The 23190-nt window shown below is 44.3% G+C and overlaps 1 protein-coding gene across 1 annotated transcript; it reads right to left on the bottom strand.

The window, feature by feature from the left end:
* Window positions 1-6242: 6242 nt before the first annotated feature.
* Window positions 6243-22120, bottom strand: DCT (dopachrome tautomerase). The gene is made up of 8 exons (XM_005235559.3): window positions 21617-22120; window positions 15848-16147; window positions 14307-14407; window positions 13059-13225; window positions 11266-11445; window positions 11025-11160; window positions 9071-9272; window positions 6243-6861 (listed from the first exon to the last, which is right to left on the bottom strand). Exons 1-8 carry the CDS (start codon window positions 22011-22013, stop codon window positions 6680-6682), a joined length of 1665 nt encoding a protein of 554 aa, XP_005235616.2. The 5' UTR covers window positions 22014-22120; the 3' UTR covers window positions 6243-6679.
* Between the last annotated feature and the right edge of the window lie 1070 nt (window positions 22121-23190).

Below are 23190 nucleotides of genomic sequence, written 5' to 3'. Positions count from 1 at the left end.
GCAGCAATGAAATCACCAGGTGAAGGAAGCTGCAGGAGGGGTCTGTGTGGCCCCACCACTGAACAGTTAAGCACCTGTCTCCCAGGCATCGATCCACATAATAGAATTCACGATAGCCAAAACAGACAGCTGACCTCTCCTGCTACATGACTGCAGAGAATCAGGAACCGCAGGAGACAGACCCACCACAGGCAGAACCACAGTGCTGAAAAAAGCAGCTGTTGAATCTAGTCTGTAAGAAAGCCTGAGGGCAGAGATAAGGGCTGAAAGGACCTCATCTGAGCTAAGATCAAGTGACTGCCTTCTTTATTCAGGCACTTGGAAGTGCTGCCAAGAGCAATGGCTGGAATCAGCCCATACTTTCTTTCCATCCTGCCTGTTGAAGTTACTCCAAGGTTCACGGGTTTGTTGACAGGCCAGAGACAACAAGGCAGTGAAGGGAGGAGAGAGGAATGGGGAGGGATCTTCTGCTGTGAAAGAGACCTGACTGCTTATTCCCTCTCTACTGAATAGCTTGGTGTGTTCAGGTTTCTCACTCTCATAGTCACATTTACCAGCTTGGTTGCTGTCTGCAGATCCCATCTGTCCTGGCACGAGAGTGGCCTCAGGACCTTCTGAAGGGGGAACACATGACAATGGTAACATCATCAAGAGTGCAGATAGGATTGGTGAAGATCAGGACAGGCAAAATGAACCAGACCTACAGATTCTGCAGTCAGATGGATACCTGGAGAGTTCTCATATTTTATCCTTGGAGGGTGCCCTGCCAACATCGGAGCATGATTTTAGATCTATACAATGCAATGGCTTATACATTGGCTTAATGTGAAACCCAGTGTAGAGGTAATTTTTTATGCCCATGGTCTTCCAGCCTTTAGGAGAGGAGTTGGATGCCCTCTCACAAGGAGAGAGCTGGTATGAAAAAAATATGGCCAGCACTGGTACCATTTCTTCTGGCCGCCCAGGTCTTGGAAAGCCTAGTTTCAGCAAACAGCACTGGAGAGTGAGTATCTGCTGTGCCTCAGCTTCGGGAGCACTGAAGCACAGCAGGAGATAGATGCAGTCTTGTTCGTAACCTGACTTTCTCCAGGCAGCTGTGTGCAGGGCACTTAACTGGCTGCATATATAGCATGAAGGGACAAAGCTGGCCCTTTTCGTTTTCTTCGTGGTTGCCATCAGCCTACGTGCCTCGTTCTGTAAGTGTGTACCTTCACTACCACGTTTAGCTGATGGTCTTTAAATCTGCTTGTCCCTCTTTTCTCCCACCACAAGCACAGACACACACCTCTCCCAAAAGAAAGTCAGTAGTGGCATTGCAACTTCCAATTTTACAATAGCAGCCATGAGATGGGGTTGCTTTACATTGCTGCTTTCCTCAGTCACAGGCAGAATTGGAACAGATTCCTTTTCAAACATTTAGCTAAACGGCCAGCAAGGAGATTTAATTTAACTCAGAAAACAGGTTCTCACTAATTCCTTCAGAGAATTTTCATGATAATCGTTTGCACAAAGACACAGGCCATGACTGACAGAGATGATGTGGCTGCCACCAGCTTACTACAGAGTCAAAAAATTAGGCGTCTGACCCGCTGGGTGACTCAGAAAGAGGCATTAGCTGCCCGTGGATCCAGTACAGCCAATTGAGAGAGCAATTAACTGGTAACTAGAGAGAATTAAACTCCTCAGAAAGCTAATCCACACAAAAGTCTTACACACAAAGCTGGAAGCTGCATGGGTCTAGCTAACACAAAGGCTGAGAAAGGGATGTTTTTGAGCACTTGTCCCTCCCCGGGGCTTAAACATCCCATTTGCAGCTGCATGTTACATGCTCCTGTTTGAATTAGAGCCTTTTGTCAGAAGAAAGGAACAATTCAGCAGGATTTATTTGAAAAGTGGGGGGATGGTGATGATTACACCCATCTCAGTTTGGAGTCATTCAAGAGCATACCTCCCATCTGCCAGCAAAGTGTCTTGAGTAAAAAGCAGCCACAAAGATGGATGCGTTGGTCCCTCATCCTTCCTGCCTGGGCTGGGCTGGGTGACTGCTCCGTTGTGAATGTGAGAGAAAAAAGTGAGAGGCAGTGGTCCATGGGCACCAGCTGAGGTCATGCTTTGCACTGATTTGTAGAACCAAAATCCCAGGGTGTTCTGGGCACGGTGGAGACTGGGGATGGTGTGTTTTCAGCACTGTTTCCCTCAGCTCAGCAGTCTAGGGGAGCCTTTGAGAGCCCCTCTTCATCCCGCCCCAGCAGTAATAGCTTCAGTACAACTTATGCAACAAGAGGCTGTTGCACCTGCATAAACCAGCAACAAAAAATGCCTTTTCTGTAGTTTGGGATGAATGGAACAATAAAACATGTGAAACTAACCTTTACAATCAGACTTGCTAGAGGATTTCCTCCCTCTGTTTTTTAATGTGCCTATGCTCACTTCCTTTCGCTTTAAGCGTTTCATATAAAATTTATCCGCACTTTTTCCTGTCACCAAGGACACAACCCTCCCTGGTTGCTAGACCAGGGCTGTACAACGTAAAAAGGGAGAAAACCAGCTTTCTGGTGTCCCCAGGTAATTTTTCAGTAAGCCGCGAGAGGGCAGGTTGTGCTCTCGATACAGCTTGCTGCAACGAGGTTTTCACAAGCGAGTGTTAAAAGAATTTTAACTGTGTTTAAAACTGTTAACAGTTTTAAAGCCCTAATTATTAAACTAAGGGCCTGCGAGTGGAAAGAGTAACGCACGGATCTTTGACCCCGGTATTTCTAATGTGCATAGTATCCATCTAATGCCTTCATTGCTTTTCTTCTGGAGCAGAAAATACCTTTCCATTCAATTTACAAGTAAGAACAGAGCAACTCTCCCTTGTTTTACCCAAGAGCTCTTAGGGAAAAAGGAGTTCTAACAAGTTAGCTGCTAAGCCACACTTTCTACATTTCTCCCTTCTCTCTCTCCTTCCTCTATGCCGCTACCACTGTCACTTGCCCATAACCAGGGCAGCTGGCAAAGCCACCACTTGGGACAGCAGTATCCAAACCTCCAAGGTGGTGAAGCTAGTCAGGCACACACCATGCCCTGTCACCCCAAGGAAGAATCCCATTCACCCTTGAAAACAGCAGCCTAACCCGGCTCCTAAACTTTGGCATCCACATCACATGAAGGACAAAAAGGTGTCGATCTCCATCCAACAGCATCTCTAAATCAGTATTTAACATGAACTGGTGCCTGTTGTGGGTTGTTCAGCCTGGAAAAGTAAAGGCTCAGGGGACACCTTACCATGGCCTTTTAATACTTGAAAGGGAGCTTATAAGAAAGATGGGGACAAACTTTTTAGCAGGGCCTATTGCGACAGGACAAGGGGTAATGGTTGTAAACTAAAAGAGGGTAGATTTAGACTGTCAGGATATATATTTAGATATAAGGAAGAAATTTCTTACACTGCAGGTGGTGAAACGCTGGAACAGGTTGCCCGGAGAGGTAGCAGACACCCCATCCCTGGAAACAGTCAAGGCCAGGCCGGACAGGGCTCTGAGCAACCTGATCTAGTTGAAGATCTCCCTGCTCACTGCAGTGCAGGGTTGGACTAGAGGACCTTTAAAGGTCCCTTCCAACCCAAACTATTCTATGATTCTGTGTGAACACTCATAGTCTCGTCCTGCTGGAAAGTAGCTGACATCTCCTCCTTGAGAAGGGCACATGGAAACCTCAGACCTGGCTGCAAACTGACACTGATCAGGGTCCAACTGATGTGATACGCGGCCCAAGCCAGGTCTCTGGAGACCTCATCTGATGTCCCCAGCACCAAGTCACACTGGTCCCTACATGGTAAACCCCCCCAAAAGGCAACCTGAATTGGGAGCTGTGGTACTGGGCCAAGTGACTGTACAAAAAGTGCTCCAACCATTGGCATCTTGGGCATGAACCAGGAACAAGTGTGCTGGGATGCCCCAAAGGCACCACAAAACAGCAGAAATGGCAGCAGATCATTGTCCACCTGATGCAGCAAGGGCTATCTGAGCATATGGTGAACAAATCGTAACTTTTCTTTGCCCAAAAATGTCCCCATTTCAGAGGTAAGTTTTGTGAGTTATCCCAGTTCAAAGCTAAGTGTATGTGAAGACCTACTAAGATCTTCTTTCTAGTCCACACAGCTAGTATTGAGCAGGCCTAAATCAAATATAATAAATCATTATTAACTGGAATTTTTTAATCAAGGCTACAAAAGCATAGTTTTTCTAAGACTCAGAACCTCAAAAAATGCAAAATCTGAGCAGTCCATTAATGTAATGTATTCAGAACCAAAGCTGACACAATCTATTCAGGACTTCGTTTCCTGTGTAAAAACCCTGTCTCAAGATAACATAGAAGAACCACCCAAAGGTGGTCCAAATCTATGTCTACATAGGGAACTTGTAAAGGGAAATAAGGAAGACCCAGGAAACCACAAGCCAGTCAGTCTCACCTCTGTACCTGGCAAGATCATGGAGCAGATCCTCCTGGAAAATATGGTAAGGCACATGGAAAATAAGGAGGTGACTGGTGACAGCCAACATGGCTTCACTAAGGGCAAATCATGCCTGACAAATTTGGTGGCCTTCTATGATGGGGTTACAGTTTTGATGGCCCAAGGAAAAGCAACTGACATCATCTATCTGGACTTGTGCAAAGCGTTTGACACCGTCCCACACAACATCCTTGACTCTAAACTGGACAGACACAGGTTTGATGGACAGACCACTCAGTGGATAAGGAGTTGGCTGGATCATCGCACTCAGAGAGTTGTGGTCAACAGCTCAATGTCCAAGCGAAGACGAGTGATGAGTGGCATTCCTCAGGAATCGGTATTGGTACCAGCGCTGCTTAACATCTTTGCTGATGACACAGACAGTGGGATTGAGCACACCCTCAGCAAGCTTGCCAATGACACCAAGCTGTGTGGTGCGGTCAACACACTGGAGGGAAGGGATGCCATCAGAGGGCCTTGACAGGCTTGAAAGCTGAACCTGTGCAAACCTCATGAAGTTCAACAAGGCCAAGTACAAGGTCCTGCAGATGGGTTGGGGCAATTCCAAGCACAAATGCAGGGAGAGCAGAGAATGGATTGAGAACAGCTCTGAGGAGAAAGTCTTGGGGGTGTTGGTGGACAAGAAGCTCGACATGGCACAGCATTGTGCACTTGCAGCCCAGAAAGCCAGCCAAACCCTGGGCTGCATCAAAAGAAGCATGGCCAGCAGGTCAAAGGAGGTGATTCTCCACCTCTACTCCATTCTTGTAAGACTCCACCTGGAGTACTGGTTCAGTTCAGCTCTGCGGCTTCAAACATAAGAAGGGCATGGACCTATTGGAGCAAGTCCAGAGGAAGTCCACAAAGATGATCAGAGGACTGGAGCACCTCTCCTATGAAGACAGGCTGAGACAGTTGAGATTGTTCAGCCTGGAGAAGAGAAGACTCCAGGGAGACCTTATAGCACCTTCCAGTACCTAAAGGGGGCCTACAGGAAAGCAGGAGAGGGACTTTTTACACGAGCATGTAGTGACAGGACAAGGGTTAATTGCTTCAAACTGAAAGAGGGTAGATTTAGATTAGACCTAAGGAAGAAATTTCTCAGTGTGAGGGTGGTGAGGCACTGGCTTAAATTGCCCAGAGAAGCTGTGGATGCCCCATCCCTGGAAGCATTCAAGGCCAGGTTATATGGAGCTTTGAGCAACCTGATCTAATGGAAGGTGTCCCTGCCCATGGCAGGGGGGTTGGACCTAGATGATCTTGAAGGTCACTTCCAAACCAAAACATTCTATGATTCTATGCTTCTATGAAAGGAATGTTTAAGACAGGGTCTAGGGAGTGCCACATCCAAACCTGATCCCCCACCTACAGACCTGGGTAATGCAAGGTATCTAAGTCTTGTTACCTTGGGTCATGGGTCCCAGGTCCCCAACTTTGGAAATATAAGTCTAGATTCATGAAACAGTGCAGCAGGGCCAAAATGGAGAAAGCAAAACACCATTTTAAACTTGTGTCACAGGTTCCTAACACAGAGATAAAGCACAAGTGTGCATCCAGCTGTCAGGGAACTCCTGGTCTTAAATTTTAGGAGAATTTGAGTTTGGAAGTTTACCTAATGCTAAACATCAGCTTGACTGGAAATAACATATGGAATTGATCGTGCTTCTGAAATAAACTGTAACCAGGGAGTTCCTATAGTATTTTATCAAACAGTATGAAACACTTTGAACCTTAAAAAAAGACTATGTTGTTAAGAATATTTATTGATAACTGTAAGATAATATGTTATTCAAATGTATATGTAGAGTTAATAACTTTCAGCACATCTTAGAGCTGCTATATGAAATCAAAAACACATTGAGGTGAAACATTATCTTGGTTATTCAAGTTGGATTTCTTCTGTTTAGATTCTTAGGTGTCTTGATCTAAATCTATAGAGGATGACCTACAAGGGTCACACACTCCGGATAATATTTGGTAATGAGAAAAATCTGACCTGTCTTGGGCCTTGCACATATGTACCCAGATACTGCATATGTTACAATTCACAGGTAACAGGAAAACCTGAATGAGAACAATGTAGTCAGCTGCCAAAGGAGTGTGTGATAAACTCTCAGCTAAGATCTCAATAAGGCTATCAAGGTCACTTCCTACAGGAATACGCAAAGAAACAAAGCAAGGGCACTAAGCCTCTTCCATGTACTTTTTGGGGCTAAAGCTCACGTTCATCAGTGGCTCAAAACCTCTTCTCTGCCTTCGGTGCTGGAAAAGTACAAGCAGCAAAACAAGCACAGCCAGAGCTGTAAGTGCTCCTCCAATTGTGGATCCAACCATGACAGCCCAGGCTTGGGTTTCTTCAAGGGAACCTAGAAATATGAAACATCTGAAGTGAGAACAGCCCATAATTTCATTTTTCAAATTACACAGAAGAAAGAATATGTCCCACAGCCTGGTAATTATCATTACTTGTGTAGCTTAGCAATCCACTGGCCACAGGGGAAGCTGGTAATGCACCATGTAACCAACATATATACCAGAGCCAAAGATGTTTCCTGCCAGAGAATGCTACAGCTGAATTTAAACTTCAACCTTTCATACAAATTAAAGTGTTGAGAATGGGAAAGGTTAACAGTGACAAGACAAAAAGATCATTCTCTTATCTAATTTGGCCAAAATTATGAATGACTTAGCAATTCTTTCTATAATGACATTTCAGCATAGCGGTTTCCCAGCTATTTTGGTCAACAGAAAACCCTCAAATTTTTCTGTAGACCACAAAGCAGCCCATTGTTAACCTTTTAACTGAGAACACTAGTTTAGTGTGGTTCTGCCAGCCAGCTCCAGATTGCATCCTCTGATTTTGAACCACTTCTGGGGAACCACTGTCTTCTAAGATAATATTGCCCATTCTTCTAATAACACTGCTCCACTTGGATGAATTTGGTTTCATTTATGCTTTCAGAAGAAAAAATTGGCTGCTCTGCTGTTCTGAAAAATGCCACATATACTGAGATGGCAATCATTACATTTGACTAAATTTTCACAAAAGCTTTCAAAAGGACTTAAGATATTTAGAAGTTAGTTAGACATACAGGATTAAGGAGACAGATGGCCCAGGGAGATGTCACAAAGACTATGAAAGCACCTAAAGGTTCGGTTCCCCAATCTGCAGTCTCTGTCAACAAAAGAGCTGAGGGCAAGCACACCTAAATTCAGTAAGGTCCCAAAAAGAATTGTTTGGCACTTTACCATCTTTCAAGTAAGAGCCAGCAATGTATTAACATGTGTTGATTTCTAATGTGGTTACATGAAGTAGAATTAGCAAGTTATATACTTAGATAAAAGAGAAGGGTTTGGATGTAAAAGTTTTATTGTCTGAACACAGACCATGCAGACAGGGATAGATAACACTGCTTCACAGAGAGCTGAAGTGGCAGAATCACAAGCTGCCTTTGTTCCTTTCTGGGTACCTCATGCCCAAGGGGCAGTAGCATTTCCAAAGCAGGAGGGGGGACACTAGTCCCAGCGGAGGAAAACTTACTCTATAAAAGGGGAAGTTTAAGTTTTATGGGGAAATTCTGGGGATACCCCCAAGAAAAGCACTGCAGAAGCAGGTAGCATGTCACCACAAGTCAGGGCTCCCCTGCATGAATGCAGCCTGAGGACAAGGGTTTCAATCTTTTGCAGTCTATAGACCTACAGACCTTTAAACAGTCTCCACAGATTAAAACCACAGATATATGATAAGCATTTAGGAGAAATTCCTGGCCACACTGTTTAGATAAGCACCTACTGCCTCTCAAAGGAATACCGAGGTGCAGAAAGAAAATGCTCACATTTAATCTTCAGTAAAGCTGCTGAAGCATGGTTTTCATACATTTCTTACCCTTATGACTTTTACAAATATTTGTAACTCGTGTTGCAAATTTTTGATTTTGTGCATATATATACTTTGCTTTCTTGCTTTTTGTCTTTATCTGATTTGTGTCAAAAATAATTTCAAACAAATAGACAAACCTTAAGGTACATCACACCGATGGGCATGGAAAATCTTTAAAATTGGGGTTTTATAACACATAACACCCAGGTACATCTCTCCAGGGCATCCAAAGATTAATGGAGTTCATCTCTAATGAGACTCACACCTCTTTTATCCAGGGCCCTGTGCAAAACAAGTATTTTCTAATGACCAGCATTAGCCAGATGAGCTCCCTGGCAGGGTGCCTGACCTCTGACAGGTTAAAGGATCCTGTAACAGACATAAACAGTGCTGGAAGCAGCAGCCAAAAATCAAAGACTCCTCATCCCCAAAGGAGCACTGTCATCAACACTGGACTAGTACAAGTTGATGCATTTTGCAGCAGAGCAAATGAAGTATGTGCAGACTAGCAGTTACCACGACTTACATAGCGAGTTGTAACTACCTCTGTGTGCCACCATGAGTTTGCTAGCGAGTAAGTGAACAGACCCATGTGTTTTGTGAAAGGTGCCTTATTCTCCATATGCCTGTGTCATTGAAAATGTGAGCTGTCTCACTGCCTAGCCTGGAACAGCCTCCGCATCTCTGAGACATACCTGGCAGGTCAACGGCATAGGTGTAGCCAAGCTGCTCGGCGGTTTGGAAAAGCTCATTGTTGGTCACAGGAGGGAAAAAAGGGACCATGTTATATAGTCTGTTGTGACCGATGGGGGCCAGCTCCTCAGGCCAGGCATTGTCAGGGGGATTAAACCGCTTCATCCACTCATCAAAGATGGCATCAGTAAAGGAGTGAAGAACCTGCAAATCCAGGCATGGGCACACACATTCATTAATCTCTTTCAGAACTCAAAGGCTTTTAAAACACTCTCACCTAAGGTGGCAGCAGCTTTTGAAAGAGAAGAGGTTAATTTAATTTACATGGGATTTACAGAATGGGAAACTGTTGTAGTCAGAGTCCAACTCAGTCAGCCTCACACGGGGCACCAATTGTTGCAGCACAAACAAACCAGTAGGCTACAACAAGGCTTTTACCATCAGTCAGATTCTGCTGTCTGGGCTGTATCCCCTTCCTCCCAAGGTCAGACCACACCACTGCTCCTCCGTCCAAGTCCAACCCCTCTCCCACCATCCTCAGGGCTATTTAACCACTTAGCGGGACAAGCTACAGCTGCACATCGTCCATATCAATCAACCCACCACCTCTGAGGCAAGGCCACAGCTGCGTGTCAGCAATGCTGATCAACCCACTGCCTCCATTCCTCTACAGGAAACAAGGAAAGCTCACGAGATGGGAGTAAATTAATCTTCTGCATGGGACATTTTACTGTATATGTCTTTGTTGCTGCTTGTTCATAATAAGCTTTCTCCAGACAGTTTAATATCAGCTGTCATTGAATGGGCAGGTCCTCTGCCTCTCAAATGAGGGCCCACTGAGCTCATCCAGGTGAATGCACCTCTCAAATCTATTTTAATACCTCTCATCTCCGAACAGGTATAAAATACTGCAGGAAATTTGATCACTTCATGCTCATTTTAGAGGGTGCCACCAGCTCCAAAGCTCCAGGTACCCATGAATTCTACCAGGTCTTGCCCAGTCAGTTTATAGGTCTATAAAGCACTAACACAGGAAAGTTGTTTCAGATGGCTATTACAAATGTCTGGGCTAATTCAAATTAATTTCTGCTGTACACATGTTTCTTAATTACAAAGCTGGAAAAAAATTAGAAAATATCCTACAGAAAATAATCTTGCATATAAAATTACAGCACAGTGAAATGAAGTCTTTATTGTACAAGAAAAAAAATCATGCATGAATACAAGAATTATTAAGAAAATGAGCTGGAGAACCACTACACAAGTACTTGAATTAATTTCTCCAACACAAAGTTGCAAACTTAAAATAAAGGTAGGAAAGAAATTAATTGTATTAGAATTTATCTGTATAATCAGTGTGGTTTAATCTAACAAAGAGGAAAAGAAAATGGCATGAATTTATTAGGAGAGAAAGAAGTGTAAGCAGTCAACTGTTGGTTTTTTATTTGCCCATTGCTATTTGTGCTGCTCATTGCAGTGCAGCACTGTATCAATGCACCAGTGAAATCACATTATTTCTACTTCCCAAGAGACCCTGAAATGAGATGCACTTCCTTTTAGCCTGTGAATTGTGAAATGAAGAAACAAACTACTCATTCTCTACTGCTCAAAAATAACTAGCCCCACGTTCAGTTTATCTTGTTGCTGTAAAATTGTCTGGTATAAGCCATTAAATTTAGATACCGCCTAATGAAAGGATTCAGGGTAACATGACTTGGAATAGCAGCTCTTCTCCCCAGAAATTTATTCATATTTTACAAATCATCCTGAGATTTCTTCCCTCTTTATTTGACCATTATGCAGGTGTGACAGTGTTCAAGAAAAGAGAAAAGATGTCTCCTTTTCTATTTAAAGAAGTTATTTTTAGGGAATTCACTTCTGTTCAGCAAAACCCTGGTGAAATAGGTGCCTTTGAACTACAACCACTGCCGCTCACGCTGGGGGAAAAAGACATACCACGAAGATGGGATCGTTGGCAGCTGCATGAGGGAGAACACTGGTCCCGTTCAAGAAAGAGTGAGCCAAATTATGAAGGCTCAGCATCGGCGAGTTAAGGGCTTCACCTGGTTTATCGAAGCCCTCCAGCGCATTCCTGGGGGTGGATAAAGGCAGCATCAAGTAACCATATTTTGCTGACAGCTCCGCACATAAAGAAAACCCATGACCCAGCTGGCTCTGGAGCAGCTGAAGGACAAACCTGAAACTGAAACTGGAATTGCGGAAAAAGGGGGGACTGTCAAACTCCTGCAGGGAAAGGCACCTCCTGACATCCTCCACAGTGGGCAGCTGCTCGCTGGACCCCCCGGGCAGCCTCCGCTGCAGCGGCCCTTCATCACTGCCGTTGCACAGCGTGACCAGGCGGTTGTAGTCATCCAAGCTGAGCATGAAACAGAAAGAGGCACAAGTCAGCAGGTGATGATTTGTTGTTGCCTTTTACTCCTGTAGTACAGAAGAGGCCTCGGCTATATGTGTGAGCGAGCAGGGGTTAGGCACTGACACCACTTGGGGAATCTCAGTTCACCTCCTGTGGCCTGGAAGCTGAATTTATTTCAAGACTGCCACTGTGCCGTGTCTTGCTGTGGCTCACCGTCCTCTGTGGATCGTCAGTCATTTGGACCAAGAGTTACCAGCTTCGTTGTCCACAGAGAGAGGATGCTTTAGAACACATTCTCCCCTCCCAAGGGCTTTGGAAGAACAGGTTTTGCCAGACAATCTAAAACAGCCTTTTGAATTCTGAATTGATGAACTTTCAGTCCTGAGTAAGGACTGAGTTTTTTACTCTTAACAAAGAGGATAAAAACCCCAGCAAAGTCCCACTGTGGGATGGGCTGAGAAAATGCAAGGAATGACAGAAAACAGGATTTTCCTTTCCATCCCTCATACCCTTTCAAAGAAAAGCAACTGCAATGCATTACATCCTCTTTCTCAGGGCCTGGAGGACAAACTGCGGTTGCAGGAGTTGCCCAGCAGCTAATGGAAAGCAAGTCCTTTATATCAGAGAGGTAAAGAGGGAAGGAGGAGGAGAAAAACAGTGTAACATTTCTGAAAAAATTCTATGCTATTCATTACGAAATGAAATGGCATTTTCAGAAACTCCTGAAGTAAACAACAGCCGTTCTCTGTTTAACCTTGGCAAGGCAAAAGTTTAGTCACTTCAGTTTTCAAGAAAAAACAAAGCCCTATTTATCTTGGAGAAAAAGTAGGGGCAAGATTTAAAGCCAACTGGTGCCTAAAGCTAGAATTTCAAATAGCTCTTTAGGTACCCAGAGAAAGACTCTTTTGAAAAGCCCTGAGCTCTCGGTACCTCCGTCTGACTGACTGCATGCTGCCCCTGAGCTGACAGAAGAATGTTATATGGGTATTGTAACTGGCAGCATATTATGTCGTGGCACCCTGATCCTGCATGTGAATCACCCGTCAAAGCCCTGCTCTCACCCAAATGGTATATGCCTAAAGAGAGCTGGCAGCAAGCTCCTGGCTGTGTCTGCGTTGTTTTCCATGTGAAATCTCAGCCACTTCGAAGTCAATCCCTAAACTGCACTAAATAGATCAAGGTTAAGGTCTCACCCAATACAAGGGAACAGATCTTTCAGCCTGTCTCTGGCTTCCTATATGCCAAAACAGTTTTCTGTTTCCACTGCCAAAATCAGTTGGGTATTTGTTACAGAGAACTGACATGCAGGCATTTCTTCTTTGAAAAGGTATTTGCCAATGTGCACACTCTTCAGACTTTTGGCAGCCTCAAATTGGCTGAATTGACTAAAATCCTGTACCAAAAGAATCATTTTTAAAAAATAGACTTCCGTAATACCAGGGGGAAAAGTTTACACAGCACCATCTACACACAAACCAACCATAATTTCCAGCTTTAAAAAAGATGCCTTGGCTCTTTTCCCACCATTCACTCACACAGAGAGCAGCCCACGCTGTCAATACTGAACAGCAACAAGGTTTGGTCGGTATGCCATCTTGCCCAAGATATTCTCGTACCTGTTACAAACTACTTGCCACTGGGAGAACCTGGAGCTCAGGCTGATCAGCCCCGGGTCATCCGGCCGTGATGCTCCAAAGAGCTGGTCCGTGCAGATGTCGCATTCATTTCTACCTGTGGCAAAGTTCCAGTAGGGCAGCGCAAAGGAGTCGTTGCCTATCAGCCGCTGCAATGGACAAAAATGCATTACCAGGGAATCACCTTCAAAGGAAAGAGAAAGAAAGGGACTCCTGAAAGTTGTTTCACTGGGTGTTCACTAGATTTTTCACTGGACATTCTGCTTTTCATTCTGCATTTCAGCTACACAAATTTCACAGCACTGCTCCAACTCCTTTCAAAAGATTGGGGCGTTAAGTCAGTCCAAGCAAAGACATTGTCACTGGTTCCTTTAATGTTGGACTGCGCTGCTTTTGTCCATGTTAGGCTTTCTGCCAACTCAAGAGATTGGGCAGGAGGGCAGCAGCAGAGGTGAATTGAGCCTTAAGCAACTAAGAGGCTTTCTGAGTTATGTAAGTGGGTAATGGGTAAAATTGAGCATGTGGTTTGCTTTCACTCCAGAAAGGCTAGCCCTGGGGAAGAATCTGAACTTCCATTAAGAGAGGAATACAGTGCATTTGCTTGTCCTTGCTTGTTAGACACGATTTCATGCAAGCAAGATCCTGCAGCTATTTTGATACCAACCATTTTCATTAGAGATCTGCAAGGCTGAAATACAGTAACATTTCCAATGTAGAAATAATGCAAATGGAAATGAGTCAATGCTTTGGCAACTGACTGTTGGGCACGTTAACATATATTTCTGTAAAAGATGTATTACTAAATGTATGTATGTATTAAATGTATAACATAAGCACATTTAAAAGGGGTAATATTTAGAGTTGCTTTTGTGGTATCTTCAGTATCAGCAGACACTATCTGTTACCAAGTTTTACGTGTAGATGTTGCTCTGATTTTATTAATAGATAGTGTTAATTCACATAATCTGTCCTCCGTTGTGGAGATGAAGAAAAAAAATCTGCATTATAACCCTCACATCACTGTTCACAGTAAGAAACTGTTCAATCCTCAGTATCTTTCAAGATACTGAGGACTAATTTCAATTTAAACAAAAAAGGATCAGTGAACAAACACTCCTGGGAATTTTGGTAAGAATCTATCCTAGGAAACAGCTTACCCTTCGCTGGCTCGAGAGTCACATAGCAAAAGAGAGAAGCTGCATGAAGAAAGGGAAAGGCTGTTCAGCTAACCTGCAGGTCTCTCTCCAGCAACAGCAAATGGTACCTATGCCAAGTAACAAAGGCGGGTCCTTGATGGGAGAAATCAATACCTGTGAAGGGGAGGCCAGGTCCTACAAAAGGAAGATAAAATAAGCACTTAGCACCAAAGGAGGCTCAAGAGAAAGGCAGCACTTTCTTCTGTTGCCTGGAGTGGAGTTAAACAAAAGCCTACAGCTCTGCGCCTTTGGAAAGAGCACACACATCAGAAGCTACAACATTTACATGGGACAAGTGAAACAAACTCCTCTGTGGATATTGACTTCAGTGCTTCTCAAAACTTCACATTCCCCCAGTAGAATATTGTGAAGATTTCTTATCACTTTAGTGGATTTTGGTTTTAAGACACAGTCTTATTGTCTAAAACCTTAGATCCTTGCTAACATGTACCACATTAGCTCATTTTCTTGCTCAGCCGCAGGACTTACAGTGTGTATCTGTCATGAGAACCTTGGCATTTTCCATAACCTGGCAACAGTAATTCAACAACCTTTGCCAATTTTCTTCAAATTGTGCTTGTTATTTCTTGTATTGTGCTCTTGTTATTACACATGAGAACTAAGACACTCAAAAGCTAGAGGCTTCAAACCGCATATGGATTTGTTTATTACTGCAGCAAGCTTCATGCAGCCCATGCACGAATTTATTTATCACTGCAGCAGCACTAGAAGTTGCCCCTTTCCCTTTCCATGTGACTGTCCTGTCCCCTGAAGGACCTCCGCTCTTGCTAGGCCAGAGACTGCTTCCTTCAGCCCTGCAAAATGGAACATCATCAGAAGGGCACACTGAAGGAAATCCACTCCAGGGTAGCAAATACCCCCTAGCAAGGAGGTAGATTTGGGTTCAGTTTGCCAGGTAGAAAAGCCATACTGGTGCGTCCTCCTGCAAGAGATGAGCTTTGTGAAATGGGGATGGCGTAGGTGCGTCTATCCAGAAGAGCAATGAGGACTAGGAATCTGGATTTGGGAGAAAGCATGGGGTTAGATACCTAAACCTCTAACCTGGTTTGGTTTCAGAGCTGGCTGTGGATGGTCAGGCAAACCCCACCCTCAGTGACTGGCTGGAGGCCACAGAAAGCAGCAGCGCTCTGGTCCCCAACATCTCTGCCTTCACCAGTGCAGATCCCCTTTCCCGCTGCTACCAAATATACCTTGTCCTGTGGACTAGAAACATCTGTTTTGAAGTCAGTCACTGCCTGACCACACTTCAGTTCACCCAGTAGTGGAGATTGTGAACTGCTTCCCTGTCAGATGGAAGATGCACCAGGGGTGTGCCTGGTGTGCTCCAGTCGCCACAGGGTACAGGGACCGGGCTGCAGCAGGTCTGAGCACACCTCCCTCAACTGCGGATGGTCACCAGTTTCTCACCACCAACTGTTTCACTCTATAGATCTGCTCCCACCAGGACTCACTGCTTGATGAAGTAGCACAGCTGAGTTTAAGCATACTTACCTTTGTTCAGCAATACTTTCCACCCTTTACGCGCAGAGCCCGTTGGATAAGAAAAGCACTAACCTAATAGCGTGTCTCTGACTGAGTAGTAATGAAGCCAAACAAAGTAGTTATAAATACTACAGTTGGCAATTTGTGGTTCCTCTCCGGTGGGACCAAGCAGACTTATCCAGTGCTGAGTTGCAATTACATAGTCTGGGTGAACAGTTGTCTTTGCACGGTCTAGAGCATCAAAGAACTGCTCTCTCTCCTCTGCTGTCAGGGAGTGGACATCCTTCCTGACCACCGCTGGCTTCCTCACGTTGCATTCAGGGCCAGTCCAGCCAAACTTGCAGTCACCACAGTTATAGCCAGCAAAGTTTCCTGAATCAAGAGGGAAAGAGCAGCTGTGACATTATGAATCAAGGAAAACTAACAGTGAAATGCAGAAGAATTAAGAATTAGTGCTCTTTTTCCCCCAGCGTTGCCAGTTCCTGGAAGGGACAGCAGCTGAGCAGGCTAGCAGCTTTGCTAATTGCCTAAGCAGAAGGATAGCTCGCTTCCCAGAGCCACGGCAGGACCAAGAATCATACTCAGCCAGCTGCAGAGGTGAAGCTCTGGGTGATGGGCTTGACGCCCCAACGTGCCTGGAGCTCTGCAAAGCCCACGGACACATGAGGAGTGTCACCAAACAGGGGCCTGAGCAGGTTAAGCACATGATGAAGTGCTGTGCTCAACTGGCTCTCAAGTACTGCCAGACTTCCAGGATCAAACCCAAGAAATGGTGAGTTCACATGGATCCTTAAGCACAGAAAAAAATCCCCAAACAAAACAGTTCTCTTAAGGACAAAACTTGGGAAAACTAACACCTGTTAACGGTGTATCTGGTACCCAGCACAATCCAGGACAAGCATCAGGGGTGCCGAAGGTCACGCTTTAAGCACTTTTAAATGGTGCTGTGCTAAGAGCCTGAGAAACACTGCAGTACCAGCATCCCCCGCTGGCATCATTCCCAAGTCAAGTAATCAGGTCCACTCTGGGCATTAGCTCAGACCCTGTAACGTGGTGGAAGAGCCCAGGAAAGCAGCGCTTGCTTTAAGCATGGCCTCTTGCCCACTGTGGCAGACCGCCAGCAGCAGCAGAAAGGCCCTGCTGCAGCTTGCTTTGCCTTTGCCAGGGGAGATGGGGGCAGCCTACCGTTCCTGCAGTGGACATATGCCTCCTGCCTGCACACAGGCATAGTGGTGTAGGACAGTGGGCTTTGCTGCCAGAGGAAGGAGGGAGCACAGGGGCAACCAGGGGTCCTCCAGGATCTCCACTCTGTTCTCCAGAATCTGCACTGAGACTCCCTAAACCCACCCTCCCTCCAGCCTCCTGTATACAGTCACTCCACAACAACCCATGCCAATCGTTTTCCAATATGCCGCAAAATCTCACTGCTCCCCACATGCCCCTAGACCCAGGACAGGCTTCGGGCTAACATGGAGATGGGGAAGCGGCTTATGAAGTGTTCTTGGATGGGCAGATGTCCCTAAACACTGAGAAAAAGACACTTCTTATGACTCAACACTTCATATATGTTCATACATCACCGGTGCATGCTAACACCAGTTATCACACCGCTGTAGCTGCTTCTTAAGCCCAGTGATTGCCTGAACTCACAGACAGGGATTTTTCTACCTCTAGGCAGTCATAGCCTGTGGTTGGTCTTCAGACCGTGAGCATAACACAAATCAATAACTCCATCAACTGTCTTTTCTTCAGTAAAAAGAAACCCATCCAAAACTCACCATCTTCTTCCTTGTTTTATTGCACCAAGATGAAGTCTGAGCAGCTGCCGTGCCTCCTCCTTCCACAGAGACTAGCTTAATACGTATCATTTATTGGATGGGGAGAAAGGACTGCTTTTCAGACTTCTTTAGCCATTGCATTAAAACAGGAGTTATATTAGATTTGAAACACCCTCATACTGCAGTATCCCAAGGGTAGGATTAGGATTGCTACCATGTGAGATAAATGGTTAGCTCTTCTGTCTTTTCTAACTCTTCATTTGGCATAAGGTTAGGCTGTATGGTGTGGAAGATCTGTACCTAGCATGGGCTTTAACAGGGTCATCAAGGTATGATTATAATTTAGCATTATCCCACAGCCACATTGCCCTACAATAAGTAAATGAAATATATTTTATAACTACTTCAAAAGCTCATTTTTACCTAATGGGAGGGCCATCATATCAGCTATATGGTTTAACTGGCAATTTGCTTACAGCTAAACAATAGAATTTAAACATTCCTGCCCCAGATTGATTCCTGCACAGGAATGTGAAAAGATTTAATTTTTTTTTTCTCTCAGAAAACTTATATGAAAAAAAAGAAGTTCAGCACATGTCCACATGTCAGCCTTAGAAAGTGGCAGGAAAAAAGATGAATGATAATTATTCCCTCATTATGGGAATGATAATTACTCCTCAGTGAACTCAAACTACGTCATTGTTTAATCACTGTCACAATCTTGTACTAGCAACCACATGACTGCAGTGGTTTTTTTTCACAGTAATCTTCTGTGCTGAGTTTTTATAATGCTATACCAGATCTGTATCCCATTAGTACAATTTTATCCTTTAGAACTCAAAATAACATTTAGTTTGTAAGTCTTCGTATTCTTCTAAATTTAGCTATCCCACTGAAGTACTGCTTTGTTGTGTAATTCTCAGGGTTAGACTGGTGTATCCAACGTTGTGTCTCATTCAACACATACACCCTATTGAAAAACAAATCACCGTATTCCCCCTCACATAGTACTGCACACTGTCAGGAACTGTCATCAGGTCATTTTAGTTTAAAAAATTATATAAATTGAATTAATATTAGGTGCACCAAAACCAACTGTAGAACACATACCATGTATTCAAAACTGAAATCAGACAGGAATTAAATAAAAACTCTGCTACCTCCCAGCTACATTCATGCCATAACCATGTCCTTTTCCTAGAGATGATATTTTTGCTGCCACCAACACACAGTGAAATGTGCAGCAAGCAGCAGCCTGACAACAGACTTACAATTGACTTTTTGACCATGGCTCTTTTTACAAAAAGTGGGAAGTAAAGCTGGATCTTTCTGTGGTACTAATCTTATTCTGTTATATTTGTCCCCAGTTAAAGAAAGACTAATGCATATTATCTGCTAAAGCCTAGAAATGGGGGAAAAAAATGTGTTTTTAAAAAAAAAATTCCTTAGAAAATTTACATTAATTTGAGAAAAAAAAAATAAAATAATCTGACCGCACAATAACTACTCATCGATATTTGTTTGTGTTTAGGATTTTCTTCCTTTTTTTTCCTTTTTTTTTCCCTTTTTTTTCCCTTTTTTTTTCTCTTTAGATGGATATGATTTTAAGACATTTTTTCCTCAGTGAACAGCTAAAACAAATGGCAAAATTTTCAGAGTTTCTTTTATCCTTACCTACTAATTTTTTAGCAGAAAGCTCGAATGGATTAATTTATTGCAAGAACTCCAGAATCCCTCCCAATGAAAAATCCTGGCCCCTGTTCCTCACAGCTTCTCCAGGTTTCCTGCCACACAGCCATCAGCTACATGACACATTTAAATGGCACTATCTAACCAAATATGTGTTCCCACAACTTAACATATACACCATCTCTAAACTATAAATTACACAGTACCAAGATGGCACTGGAACACAACTGTTTATATTGCTGCTAAAATGCTAGAAAGAGCCTTGGCATGGGTTGGAGTTTGCACAAGCCAGGAACCATTTCAAACAGGTGGTTTACATATCACATTTATTTGGAAAATAAGATACCTTAATAGTAGAGATGTGCACTCTTCTAGGTCCCTTTGAATGAGCATATTTAATTTATATTACCTACCATAGGTACTGTAGCCCTAGATGCCCAATAAAGATGACCTGTCACAGCGCTTGAACCTCTGGTGCATAGACAGCCAACAAGTGTACAAAAGAGAGTAAAAAAAAGGCAACAAAATAGTAATAGACACAGATACACGATCACCAGCATTGTGAAAGCATCAAATCTAACTGAAATCCCACATAGCTGTGAACTTAGCGTTCTCCCAGAAATGCCTTTGCATGCAACATCAAGCAGAGTAGAGCACAGGAAAACTTTCTGAAAATAATCCTTAAGGATGTCTTCCACCTCAGCGGTTTATCGCTGGTACATTTAGATAATAAAGACTTCAGTGAGAAAGAGGAATGTAAGTGAAATAAAAACACAGCAGGAGAAACCAGATTTGAAGAGTCAAGGAGAGCAGACAGCTCAGCCAAAGGCTGAATGAAAGGACACTACGTTCTCCTCACAAAACTTGGGACCTAGCCCTGCAAATATCAAATGCTGGTGCTCGCCTCTACTTGGAAGCAAATTAATGTCTGCCTATGCAGATCATGTCTGTCTGCACTGCTCTTCAATTTACTCCTAAGTTTTGATGCCCTAATTACTTAGCCTGCATAAATATTGGTGTATGCTTATGTGCTTTGGTGCTTTTCTGACTCGGGGTCTGTGATGGTCTGTCATACCTGACTTCAGTTTTGGAGGTATAAAAGAACCTTTAAAATGAAAGAAAACCTACATCCAATTTTTCTGGTAAGAAGTATGGAAAAGTACTTCCACACAAGCATTTGAAATCTAATAAAAGGCAAAGATAAAAACCAAATTACATGCTAAAGCCTGTTATTATTTTGAGGAGCTTCAGTAACACCATGTATCCATTTAAGCCACATGCCACTACCTCTGTGCTTTCAGTTGACAGAACATGGCAAAACTTAACCTTGTTGGTTGAAATTTTCTGCAGTGCTTCCTTCTCACTAGACTTTTTTGATAGTGAGAGCCAAGGTGTATCTTAACAAAACAGTTCAGCTAGTTCTAAGAACCAGGTTGAAGGAAAGCAGGCTATTTTTCTCGTATTAGAAAATTCAAACAACTTTTTGTTTCCAACAAGAAATCCCAGGCTGCATTTGACATCTGCCTAGCAAGTGACTTTCAGTGCTTGAGATGTGCCTTTTTGCCTGTCTCCTGGTACCATCTCCTGCCAGCCCTGCAAAGCAGTTGGGGCTGAGGCTGCAGTTCCTACTCATTTTAACCCTTCTTCAGCCAGGGCTGCTGCTGAGAAAGGGTCCTGTCACCTCATCCTGCCCTGACCTCACCTTTCTACCCCCTCTCTCCTGCCAGCACTGGTGAACTGGTCTTACTAAAACCTGATCCTTTGGGCCAGGTTAGCCTTCAAGCACATTTCATCCCTGATCTGCTTCGTCTCCAGCACATGAAGGCTGAAGCCCATGTAAAGTGACAGGTGGAAAGGAGCAGCTGGAGATGGGGAGGAAAAGGACAGGATAGCCTCTTTGGTGGTTGTACAGACTCATTTTGGATCAATGCAAGTTACAGATTTAGTTAACAACCTTAGGGTAGGGAACACCCTGGTCAGACATCCACGCCGTGCGCAGGGGTATATCATGCTGCAAAGTACTGCTCCAAGAGCAATAAATCTCTGACTAAGACACCGATCCAGGTTCACTGCACCATGATGATGAATGCAGTACTGAAACATCCAAAACCCTGAGGAGAAGGGTGATGAGTGGCTACAGGGACAATTCCAGGGGCAAAGAGCAAAACCCAAACGTGCATGAGAGAAAACACATTTTCAACCCTGTTGCTCTGAAGATGTGCTGATAGTATCATGAACAGGACAGTATTTTTTTGGAAACTGGTAATACTTGAAGCCATCTCGATGCCTTATGCCACCAGGGATGTTCCTGGCCTTCAGAGCAAGGTTAACAGACCCATCTATCCCAGTCTCCTCACCCCAGCACCCCTCTCACCTGTGCACCAACAGCTCTGGTTGAAGAACTTGAGGGGCCACCGTTCCCGGTCATCCACATTTCGAAGGGTGTAGGGGCCACTCCAGGGCTGAGTGTCTGCTCGCACACCCTGACACCGTCCCCTGCCCTGCAGGGACCCGCAGACATTGCCTGGCTCTGTCCCCAAGGCCGGGCAGCAGCGTTTCAAGCGAAGGGCATCCACCGTCATGCAGGCACGGGGGAACTGTGCCTGTGCCCGGGGGGGACAGCAGCAGCTCAGACAGACCAGACCAGACCAGAAAAGCCACCTCAGGGCGCCCATTACAGCTGGGTGCAGTCTCTGCCTCTCTGCTGGACCTGAGTGAGCGGACCAGGGAGATCTCTGCTGTGGGACAACCTGGCCTCGCCGTAGCTCCATGCCCCAGCCAGCTGGGATAATCCCTCTCGCTGCTGAGGGTGCCAGTGTTGGGTGTTTGTTTAATCACAGTCTCTAATTGCCTTGAATGCGGTTCAAAAGACAGGCACTTTGGCTCTGCAGTGCCTGCCCAGCAGCCACGGCTTTGAGCAGCGTTTATATAGAGGCTGGGAGAAGCCCTCATTAGAGGGATTAGCAGGGCACAAATCCTCGTGTTTTGCACATGACATCAAGGGCAGAAAAAAGTGCCAGCGTGAGAGCAAGTTCTGCAGGCTTTGGCAGCTTGTCAGGAGAGTGAATACCTCGGATTTTTTCTCCAAGTCTTTCATGAGCTTTCAGAAATTGATGGTCTTGTTTTAGCTGAGGTGGCTGGAAAAGCAGGTTTATTCTTTTAATCAAAACCCTGTAAACAGATGATAAATAGAAGAGGAAATCCCTTCTCTTTTCAGTTCATTCACTGCAAGATAATACTTTCCACTAAAGCAGTAGCAGTAGAAAATTAACTGGAAGCACAGAGGATATAGGTGCATCATTAACAAAAATTCATAAACCTGGTAGTAACAGTTTGGGATGGAGACTTGTTCTGCTGACTGCAGAACTCCAGTGCTTGTACTGTAAACATTTGAGTGGAAAGTGGAGAAGGATTCCCTTCTTAATAGGCTTTTTGCATGCAAAAGAGTTTTGGTGGGTTTTTTTTAAAAGGGTGAGTGGTCCTTGTTTGCTCTCTAACCCTTTCCCCATCATTACACCAGAGGTTGTTTTGGGGCTGGTCTGACTGCTAGACTTTCAGAGCCGTCACAGCTGAGCATTTATTACCTACCTGGCAGGAGACAGACCATAAGATCAATACACACACCAGACATGCAGACAAGTGGTTTTGTCGAAGACATCAACAAAAATTACTTTAAAAAGCTCCTAGTATGCAGCAGTTCTTGCCCACAATGCAACTCCTATGTTCTAGAAGAATAAAATTAATAAATCAAAATAAAGTAGTGATAAGTCGTGAGAGGAGTCTGAAGCAATAGCTATTAGTTCAGCTCCACCATAAAAACTGACAACTCCCTCTGCTTCACTGAAAGCTTTCTCTACCTCCCAACTCCACACTTCTGTGGTTAAGCCATTTCTGTAAGAACGTATAATGAAAACAGCTGTGGTTGTGTCTGTTCTACTCAGTATTTCC

The sequence above is a fragment of the Falco peregrinus genome, chromosome 4 (genome assembly GCF_023634155.1).
Source record: "Falco peregrinus isolate bFalPer1 chromosome 4, bFalPer1.pri, whole genome shotgun sequence".
NCBI classification, from domain to species: Eukaryota; Metazoa; Chordata; class Aves; order Falconiformes; family Falconidae; genus Falco; species Falco peregrinus.
Note: the sequence above shows the minus strand (reverse complement) of the source record. Positions and strands in the feature narration are given on the sequence as shown.

Excerpts from the sequence above, each read along its gene's own strand:
- DCT (XM_005235559.3), bottom strand. The coding sequence starts at position 22,013 with ATGGAGCTACGGCGAGGCCAGGTTGTCCCACAGCAGAGATCTCCCTGG. Across the intron at positions 11,446-13,058 it reads TGGCAAGTAGTTTGTAACAG|CTTGGATGACTACAACCGCC; the intron begins GTACGAGAATAT and ends TTTCATGCTCAG. Across the intron at positions 11,161-11,265 it reads AATTCCAGTTTCAGTTTCAG|GAATGCGCTGGAGGGCTTCG; the intron begins GTTTGTCCTTCA and ends ATCCACCCCCAG.